This window comes from Loa loa, assembly GCF_000183805.2.
Source record: "Loa loa unplaced genomic scaffold supercont3.246, whole genome shotgun sequence".
Classification (NCBI taxonomy): Eukaryota; Metazoa; Nematoda; class Chromadorea; order Rhabditida; family Onchocercidae; genus Loa; species Loa loa.
The window spans coordinates 1-11319 of NW_018108426.1; the positions used below are offsets into that span (position 1 = coordinate 1).

General features: G+C 33.7%; 2 protein-coding genes across 2 annotated transcripts; both read left to right on the forward strand.

Annotated features, from left to right (window-relative positions):
- Positions 1-1788: 1788 nt before the first annotated feature.
- Positions 1789-2538, forward strand: LOAG_08991 (trehalase; the record flags this gene model as incomplete). The annotated part of the gene is made up of 3 exons (XM_003144520.1): positions 1789-1855; positions 2012-2247; positions 2347-2538. The coding sequence occupies 3 exons, from the start codon at positions 1789-1791 to the stop codon at positions 2536-2538; spliced, it is 495 nt and encodes a 164-aa protein (XP_003144568.1).
- A 148-nt stretch (positions 2539-2686) lies between these two features.
- On the forward strand, positions 2687-5710 carry LOAG_08992 (trehalase; the record flags this gene model as incomplete). Its single annotated transcript, XM_003144521.1, has 9 exons — positions 2687-2703; positions 3156-3323; positions 3619-3766; positions 3919-4081; positions 4164-4387; positions 4740-4889; positions 5022-5096; positions 5362-5418; positions 5513-5710. The coding sequence occupies 9 exons, from the start codon at positions 2687-2689 to the stop codon at positions 5708-5710; spliced, it is 1200 nt and encodes a 399-aa protein (XP_003144569.1).
- Positions 5711-11319: the final 5609 nt, after the last annotated feature.

Sequence of the window (11319 nt, forward strand, 5' to 3'; positions counted from 1 at the left end):
CCGACTGGTTTCCACGACAGCTTTATCAAGGCGATCACGTCTGGTCGTATGTTTTGTTGGCTACATTAATATGAATATGAAGATGAAATAATCATTTAATTGTATAATCATTATTCAAGAATAATTGTATAGTTCGATTCTCTAAAAATAGTTCTTGTGACCATTTTTCTATGTGTCACAGCAACGGTAAGTCTTTAGTGAAGATGCCAAAAGAATTACGAACATAGTTACGTTGTAGGTGATATTGTCCAGTGTTCGCACATCGCAATATGAATCAAGGCCGATTTATGTGAGAGGATATTTTCATTCCATTTAAATTTTGATTGCTTTTAGCAACAGTTAGTGTTTACAATGTATTTTTCAGAATTACATGATATCTCGTTTGCCGCAATCTCATCCAGCTGTTGATTATACCGGTAAGTGTAGGAAATATGTCAGTAATTAACCTTTTATTGTCCACCTGTTTCAAAACTAATGTATTCAAACTTACTAATTAAGAAGTTAAGAAATTTTTAGGGAAATTTCCCTACAATGAAGATTTTTGACTTTTTAATTGCATAGAAAACATTATTATTATCTGCAGCAGCAGCAGCAACAGCAACCACAGCAGGGATCAAGTGCTACATCGAGTAATGGAACAGGCTCAAATGGACCTAATAGTCAATCGGCTACACCTCAGTTTCAGCTATTGGATTAATTTTCAAACTAAAACAATTGCTGAAATCCATAACTTAAAATCATCTCAAAAGTAAATGGTTAAGTAAAGAGCAGTGAAGATTGGATTTAGCGATCTACCGCCATATGCAAATTTCAAAATGATAATGAGCGACGTAAAACTTATCAGTATAAAAGTTTTTGATGTGTTTAAAAAGAGCAATCCTCTTTGTGTCATAATTTTTGGGTGGCTGCGCAAATAAATTGAGGTCATCTTTCCGTACTGAAGAACGCTTTATTGGTGTCAAAAAACATAAAGGTTTTATGCATTCAGGCCGTGACGTAAATAGTTAATTGAATTAACAATTTCAAAGCTTTTTAATTAGTTCTGTACCTTCTTATATCCGCCACTTTAGGCAAAGATTTCAGTAATAAAACAAATGCTAAATAAAATTTATCGATATGGAAATAGAAACTACACGGAATTACACTGATTGGACTGTGCAGCTTTTCACATGAAGGACACAGTCAGTTTTCTCAACAACAGTGAAAAACAACTGACCGACGGCTATTGGTCATTTGCAAGACTCAGATTGTTAACAAATACATTTTCCAGTAAAATTTTACAAGTCAATATTTCAGAAATGTGGCACTGCGTAATTTGCATTTATGTTCTCTTTATAATGACTATGTCGATAAGAGTGGTACTGTTATCACAATCATCTCTTCCAAAGATGGCTCAAGTAATTGAGAGTATACGAAGCGCAAAGGAAAAGAGAAATGAAGTATGCGATGAAACGGATAAAATTGCAAATTGGTTCGTGATTGGATTGTTATCCAATCAAAGATAATGAACATATTTGTATTTTAAACAGAAAAAGATTGAATTGTATTCTGATTGCATTACGCAATTTTTCACTCAACTGAACTTACCCTGCGCTACTCTCGGATTCCGGAATTTCTAATATTCCGGACTGATGTCTCCACTTCAGTTAGAAAGTTGATGGTAACCCAGGCTATAATTGTTAACAAACATCATTCTAAACATCATTTCAAGCTCAACATTAGCCGTGTGGAAACTTCGAGTGCAATCATTTCAGGAACATATATTGCACTGGTTTTATACTTGAAGCAATGAATCTGCACCAGGTGGAAATGGATTCAAAAACATTCGTTGACAGACCGTTGAAAGCGGACCCAGGTGAAAATGAACTTTTCGTTCATTTCATTGAGCGAATATCTTTTAAGGTCCAGAAATGCATTTCACAGTATAACATTCATATTTGCCGGAAATGCCTTTTTACAGGAATATATCGTCCACAGCACAAATATTGATTATACGCTTCATATATTTTAGAAGCGGTTTTGCGTGAATTTAAAAATGAATTCGGAAAAACGAAGGTAACGAACATTACTGCACGGAAGCTCATAGATTTTCGAAAACGTTTTTTCGGCGAACCAGGAACGGAATTAACCAGTTGCTTTATTCCGGATTGGAAGGAATTACCACCAAAAATCGCTCAAATAAAAGATAAAGATCTGAGACTTTTTGCATTATTTTTAAATCGACGATGGAAAGATCTATGCAGACAAGTGAGAAACGAAACATTACTCTTTAAAGAAGCAATTATTCGGGGTCATACTTCTATTAGGATAAAAGTGAAGAGTTAGTTCATGTAAATATATTTCAAGATCATTAAAATCGAGGATCCGAGACGGAATTCCTTGATCGAAGTACCTCATCCATTCATTGTGCCAGGAGGTAGATTCAGAGAATTTTACTATTGGGATGCATATTGGATTGTAAAAGGTTTGATTGCGAGTGACCTTTTAGTGATGGTCAAGAATATGCTGAAGAACTTCATCTATTGTGTCAAAAAATGAGTTTTTATTTTGAGTTGCAGCAAATTAATTTTGACCCATATTTCATCATCGGACTGCAAAACATAGATTTCTGTAAAACCGCACTAAATACAAGGGCCAATATCAGTGACTGTACTCACCGATCGAGATAAACGTTCAAGAAATAGAAATGTCAACTTATAAAAGGTCAGGTTAGGCAGGAACAAACTATGAACAACACTATCAGCACGAAGATTAAGGGAGATATTTTATTGGACAATATATAATCAGTTAGCCAACAGCAATATTTTCTTGAAGATATTTTTATGCAACAGATTGAAGTAATTTGTAGCTATCAATTAATTTCTAAGAAAGATTGATAAAAGCCAATGATTAATAAAAGGTAGAGCCAGTATCTTTTAAAGGAACGACTACAATTTCATCATGTTCTACAGTTGCTGTTCTCGACGACTCTTCTTTCCCCGTCATTCGGAATAATTACTTTTCCTTTATCAACAGAAAAAAAATAGTTATTCCGGATGACTCCATGTCCGGATAACGAGGTAGGAAGAGTTAGAGGAACATACTGATTTATTTCACCACTGTTCTTTCAATCTACTGGAATTATTGTGCAGTTCCAGGATAGGCGTTTATTTTAGGTTCGGATTTGTACCGAATGGCGGACGTATTTATTATTTAAGACGTTCACAACCACCATTTCTCATCCCAATGGTATATGAGTATTACGAGGCCACAGAAGATATCAAGTTTGTTCGAGAAAATTTCGATCATCTCGTGAGAGAATATGAATTTTGGGTGCAGAAAAGGTAAATGACCAGTAAAGATCTATTCAGACTTGGATATAATTGAGAAATACTTATTGGTAGACAAAATAATCTTTCTGGATTTTTCCGGTAAATTTTGAGCCGAAAATTTCCCTCAGTTTTCATGGGAATGATTAATGTGTCAATGATGAAACTTATATATACTTTTTGATATGATCTCTGATCTCCGTGCCTAATATATCATTTTTTGAAACATGAAGATAAGACGACGTTATTTGATCCTGAAAAGGTGAACAGTAGCAGAAATTTAAAATAACAAGTGAAAACATAAGATCAGGTCAGTGAAAGTAGAAGATAAGAATGGAAATAAACATATTGCATATCAGTATCGTACTACTTCAAACGTGCCTCGTCCGGAATCTTTCCGAGCTGATATTCAAGCTGCTCTAGAAATCGGAGAAAATGAGAGACAAAAATTTTTTCAGGTATTGATATTTTCAATAAACTATAATGACGAGATATTCTGTCCTATAATCTGTCGCGAATCTGTCGCTTGTAAAATATCATGGGAACTGTTTTTATATGTTATATTACATTGAAATTCTCATTGGACGTCATTGGAACAGCTATTTTACAGAATATTGCATCAGCGGCGGAATCCGGATGGGTCTTTTCGTCACGGTGGTTTAGAGATCGAAAAACAATGAAAACCATTGAAACAACTAATGTTTTACCAGTCGACCTTAATGCATTACTTTGTTGGAATGTCAATATTCTCAAGTATTTTGCTAATATTATTGGTATATTTCCCGCTTCTTTGCTCTTTATGATATAATCTAGAACTTTCTTTCCTGAAAAAACTGTAACAATCAATTATGACAGGTAATGCGCAGAAAGCAGAAGAATTTGAGAAAAAGGGACGAGATGCTTGGAAAACCTTAAATGCCATATTTTACAACGATACAGGGAAAGCTTGGTTTGACTACAATTTGCGCACCAAATCGCACGAAGTCTTATTCTATCCTACCGTTGCGATGCCTCTATTCACAGGCTGTTACACAATGTTGGACTACGACAAATCGGCCAAAGTTATTAACTTTATGAACGTAAGTTCTGCCGTTTCTTTTGCGATGTCTTTCATCGACAATCAGAGCTATGAGATACGTACTGCATACTAGAATTCGGACGACAGTTGAGCCAGAAAAATTGATGAATGTCAAATTCAATTGAGCCAGAAAAATTGATGAATGTCGAATTCAACAAGTGATTCCAATTTCAATGCGGTGTAAATCGAAATAGTAGAAATCTGCACTGGATTCAAAGTTTTCACTGCTTTCGGTATCATTTGTATTCTCACACCTTGCAAATTGTTGGTCATCAACGTCTTTTCCTTAGTTTTAAAATAAAAAAAAACCGGTCTTTTCCTCAGTTTCAAAATAAATTTGAAGCCTATTTTAGCGATTGCACGTCTTTGATTATCCAAGTGGTATACCAGCAAGTCTAAGTAATACTGGGCAACAGTGGGATTTCCCGAACGGTTGGCCTCCCCTGCAGCATATAATCATTGAAGGGATGCGAAAATCCGATAATCCAGAAGCTCAAGAAATGGTAAATTAATATTGATGTTTTTTGTGCAGCAGTCTAAACTGTTTTCAAATCTTTGATATATTCCTTCCAAATCCTATGAAAGCATTTTTAAAATTCTAAAATCAGTATCGGTTGATTGTGAGGCTCTTATAGGCATTCAAACTAGCACGAAAATGGATATTAGCCAATTATAAGATTTATAATACAACCAAGAAAATGTGGGAGAAGGTTTGTTTTTGGTCTTTCGACTCAACCTTGACCTTTTTGAGAAATTTGTATCATAACATCTTTTAGGCCATCGACTAAATACTCCATCCATCATAGCTACCTTGCATTGTATACTACAAAAATCTTCAAAAAATCTTTACGAGCTTTTTCAAAAAAACTCTTTGTTATCAACAGAGTCGGTATCTTCTATAGAAGTTTCTATTTAATCACAGTAAGCCAGAATTGGCCATTTTGCATATCTTAGTATTCATTCCCGCTTGTTTAGGTTGATGTCAATGGAACCATTCCCAAGCCAGGAGCTGGCGGCGAGTATGATGTACAGGTATCACTAACCTATGAAATTCACACTATTTTGATAAATATTTATGCCCTTGCTTCATTATTGAAGTTGATCAAGTGCTTTTTGCTTTTTCCAGGATGGTTTTGGATGGACAAATGGTGCTATCCTGGATCTTCTTGTAACTTATCGTGACCGAATGACTATTCGAGGCACTGACCAGAGTATCTCTCATAGATCTACTAGACCATGTCGTAGTGAAGCATATCACATCCGTCACGACACAATTATATTCATAACACTTAGCGTCATTGTTTCTTATTTCTTCAGCTGTTAGATGTTACATAAGCAAACGATACGTTTATGCTGCACATTTTACCATTGAATGTATGTGATCATTGCATCCTCAACATATCTTTTCCAATCGATCGATAAGTGCCAATAAATTCTTTTTGTGAAAGTGTTAAAATTATCAGTTATCACTCAAATCTTATCTTTTCAACAAATATTTTTTCTAGGAAATTTTTTCTTTTCTCCCCAAGTCTATCATTCATTATTTACAATATCATTACAATATCATCGTGAGAAATTATGCTACGAAAGGATTTTTGCGGAGGAAGAATTGCAATCTATTTCATATATACAAGTACTACTATTAAATTATACCGTCATTCTTCGCTTCTTTTTGTGATTGACTGTCCCTTTTTATATCCAATTAAAACGAAGGCAGTTTCAATTGGCGGGCAGAAAGGGATAGTATTTCGTTTGCTTTTCTGTTTCTAAAAGGATTGGTTCTGTAAATTTTACTTGTCATTCCTAAAGTTTCTATTTGCCCCGCATTTCTCTGTTATTTCAAGTATTGTTGTTATCAACATTAATGATTCAGTCTTCAGATACAGGCATCTTGTCATACGTCTATTTTGTATCATTACAGGTGATTATCTGTAAAATCCATAGATAGTATTGACTTCACATTTTATACAGATAAATTAATGATCCGGAACATTGAGCTACATCGATTTCTTGAAAACTTTTTAAATGATATGTATGACTATTTTCAAGCAATTGAAGGGCTGTAAGGGCTTTCATTTGAAAAGAACTTTCCTTCGCATAGTGGTTTAGGAGTAATTTTCATCGCAATTTCAGAGCATCAATTAAAATGTACTACGTCTTCACTACTAATGATTTGATAAATTGAAGCTGGAGAATGAGTTCAATTGCAGGTTATCAAATTTTAAGGATAAAATCAAGTTGATTCGGAAAAAATACTCAAATAATATAACTGCTTAACTCAAATAATAATATGATTGTAATTTGAATTAAACATCTAATTCATTTATCTCAATGCGTAAATTTTGGCTTAATTTATTCAGGTTATATGATTAGAAATGAAAATAATTAAGACAAAAGTAAATTAAAGGAGTTAGTTACTTTAGTTATATTTTAAGCAAACATATGATGTCATCTAAAAATACAAGCACTTTAAATTTAATTCGTTCCAGTCACCTAAGAATACAAGCAAATTTAATTCATTCCAAAATTTAATATGGATGACTTAATCAGATGACACATCAAATTTATCCTTAAAACTAATTGCTGCATAGAAGGAACGACGTTAAAATTCACACCTGGTGAAAATATTGAAGTTGCGATATTGGCAGGTAACAAACTGCGCATACTTCATGTCGCTAAATATCATCAAATATCATCAAAATGAAGCCAGATATCATCAAAATGAAGCCATAGACTGGACAAGTAATAACAAAAAGAAAATTTTACAACTCATGGCTTCTCAACATGATCCAATGGGGTCTCAGTCGCCACGATTATAATGTTCAAGTCATTTTTCCAATTTATGTGAAAAAAGGGATTCTTGGGATCAAATAGACAACATTGGGAAACTCTAACAAGCAAGTGGCCAATATCTTGTTGTTCGAAATTCCGAAATTCATCCAGAATCAAGTTGGAGAGATATGGAAGGCGAAATTTTCACTTCGCTATATTTCAAGCAAACCCAGCAGATTTGGCTACAAGAGGACTTACACCGAAGCAACTAAGACACTTCAGACCGTGGTAATATGGTTCAAATGGTTAAAGGAAAAAAGTAGTTGGACAAATTAGGAATACGAATTATCGGAAGACGACGAAGAACGATAAGTATATTATGGTCACCACCATTGTCTACTGAGTATAACCAAATAACAATTGCTGATTACAAATTAGCAAAAGTGTAGAGATTAGACAAATACAATTGTGAAGGAATAACCGAAGCGGAAATGAACAATTGGAGCTCACACTACGATGAAAACAAGAAATTATAGAAATCAAGAACCCCACTAGAGAACTCGGATTTAGACGATAGTATTCACCCTATCTACCTGCCAAAACATCAACCCATAACTGAACTTCTTATCCAGCGAGTACAGATTTATGCCATGCTGGAATATCTCATACTTTATCCGAATTAAGACTGGATACCAAAAGGTAGAACAGAAATTAAACGAGTCTTAAATGAAAATAAATGCATGGTATGTAAATGCTGGACAGAAAACCATACAAGTTACCATGTACGTCTAATTTTCCAGAAAGTCGGTTAAACGTTCAAGAGTATTTGAAAATGTTGAACTGGATTAAGTTGCTTCCTGCTTCTGTCAAAATCAATCATTCATCAAATTACAAGAACTTTGAAATAAGATAAGATTGAGTCACCTGCGCTCAGGTCTAGTTAATTACTTAAGTATATGAATGCCATTTGATGAAAAGATTTCTTCAATGTTGTTTAATATTGCCATAAAACGAATCACCGACGAGAAAATGAAATCAACATAACAACTAATTATTATGATAACGGAAGAGAAAACAGTACCGATCTCTTCGGCCATCGTAAATCTATCCAATTACACGAAGATAAGACACAGGGATATACAGTTGACATAGAAAGTGGACTGACCAGTAACAATGCTTGTGGATGTAACGGTCGGTGACGTTGTACATGTAATAGTGGAACACAATTACACTTAATCAGCTTAATTATTGTACGACATGCAAATTATCTTCCGTCTTATATGAATCCACGATAGAATATTCCTTTTCCGGAGAGATGACCACTTCCGCATTTTCGTTTTCTTGCTCAGTAATTTTTGTCGTTGAACTTTGAAATTTTACCTTTAAAATTAGCCATGTAAACCAGACAGTTAGTCATACATTTACTTTCTCATCTTATTGCTATCAGTTGTTCCGTATTCGGTTCACACTAGATTTTAATCTTAGAAATGTATTCTTTTCTAGCAACCAACACATAAATAAACATTTTGAATTCCACATTCGAGAAAGTAAACAAGAAACATCGCTATAATGTAGCTTTTATTCTAATCAGAACTTCGGCTCTTGAATTGTGGAGTAATGATTTCACAAGATCAAATTACTGTGACGAGATTTTTTTTCAAACTTGGTTTAAGATCATTCGGCTCAAAATTAATCATATGCTATGTTGTTACTTATATGATCATACAATTATGACAATTTTAAAAGCAAAACATGAATTTGCATAACATGAATTGCAAATCATGAAACAAGCAAAACATGAATTTGCATATGGACTGATTTTTCAGTGATTTCTAAACAACAATAAATTTCAAGATTTATGCGCTTTTTCAAACTGCCAAAATTACTTCTTCCAAGAATCTTTTACGATTCCTGGTTGATTTAACCACTCGTTGTTAGCTAATTTATAAAAAGTACAGTTGATATGGAAACAAATGATAATGCCTTTGAACTAAGAGCTTACCAAGAATTATCAAAATTCTCGTTGGGATCTGTCGTCTTCGTGCCCTAAACTCTTTCAGAAAAAGAGGGATCTGTAGATTAGTTGTGATGATTAGCCTCGGATTTGCCATATTGTAAGGATTGAATCATCAACTGGAACCTTTGCAGCTTATCACTTTCGTTCGTGGTATAACTCAAAAGCTGATTATCTGGTAATCTATAAATTTTGCGGTGCTGATAGATGCAATAATCATTCACGAACTTTAGCTTTATACTAATATATGTGAATTGTCTTTGATTTCAATCATAGCTAGACAAATGCACTTGAAGACGTAATTCAAATATTTGAATTGGAAACGCTGACTACCCAAATAAAAAATGACTATGTTGGAAATAAAAACGCTCTCAGGTTTAAACTTAAAATAGCACTTGTTTTACCTAAAAATATTTGCTTGTTAATCATACTTATTTGTTGTCACGAAGTTCAAAAAGTTTCCTTTTTTTTCAAAAAATTACCATACATTTATGATATTCCCCTGTTTCGCCAATTTTTATCTAAATTAATTCTTCTGTTAAACCAAGATATATCCCACATATATGTGCATCTTCGCTCCGTGTGTGTGTGTGTGTGTGCCTGTGTCTGTGTCTGTGTCTCTGTGTGTGTGTGTGTGTGTGTGTGCGTATGTGTGTGTATTTGCATGTGATTTTTGCATGTGTATATTTACATGTTAGTTGTTTTTAAATTATTTTGTTGTTATTCTGGCATTATTGTTTGTAATTATCAAAAATGAAGATGGTAATTAATATTTTGGAGACGAAAATCACTAAAAGTTTGAAAAAATAGCACTATATCATAGAGTTAAAATTATCATACTTATCCACTAACCATATATCATACTTTATCATACTTATCCACTCACTGATATTTTAGTTTTATAAAATCCAAATTTTATCTTTTGAATTTTAATAGAGTTGAAGTCATAAGATTTTTGCTTAAAATAAAGAAACGAATGATTAGCAATCTTACTTTTCAAATCTCACTTCTCAAATATAATTGATTTCCTATCTGGAACGAAGAGGATGAAATCCTTTTCTCTTTCCACAAAATCTAGTCTATGACGCTTTGCCTGTATTTCGTTGATTACGGCCGCACATATCCTCGAACATTAATCGAGGGCATGAATTCCCACTGCTGCTGTTTTCTGTGCAGCTGTAAATTAGAATATGCAAACGATATGGATGACACTTATATATGTATATATTGTCCAGAATCTTTCAAAAATAATTAAATACTACGCAATACAGAAGTCATTATCATGTAAGCTTAAAAAGGAAAATTACATTATTCTAAATTGACATGTGCTGTCTATAGTTATTGCACAACATGTCTTTTCCTCGTTGTATAGTCGTGAGTCGGTTGTCACTTCACATGATTTCTGATCAGGAAAAAGAACAAATAACAGGATTATGGACATATGCTATGTATCATGGTGATATTATTTACTCATTTATTGTTTGCCTACTTGTCCAGATCAGGAAGAAAATTCATGAATCCAACCTTCCTTTGTCTAAGGAATTTTCAATTACAGGTCATCAATCCTGCATCATTTCAGCCTTACCTGCTTGAAGCTTCTGATATTCTTTATGTTCGATCATCTCTGATCATCTGAATCTGTTTCTCCCTTGTTTTGCACTCAAAATAATTCTCGAAAAATTGTCCAACCTTAAACTGACCTTACTCAATTCAAACATCCGAAGAGAGGTTGCAAATTGTCACATACGTCGGCTTACTCGGATAAAGCTCTCCGTTTTCTAATTGCGCATCAAATTTTAAGATCTTCAATCTAATGTGAACACAACTGATTCATATCACAATGTGTCGGAAAAACTCCGAAAGTCATAATGCAAATTTTCTGTCGGATTATCAAAATTAAAGGTATGTTCAAATAAAATTTCCACAATATCCAACAGACGGGATGACGAAATCTTGTAAAATTAAATCGACGAAGAGGATATAAGCTAACAGCGTAAAACAAAAAGTCTCAGTACCTACACAATTGACAGTGCCAAAGGGCACCCATACCTCCATGATAGCCCCATGGAACTTACAAAGCTCCTCCCTAATCCTTTATATATATATATATATATATATATATATATATATATATATATATATATATA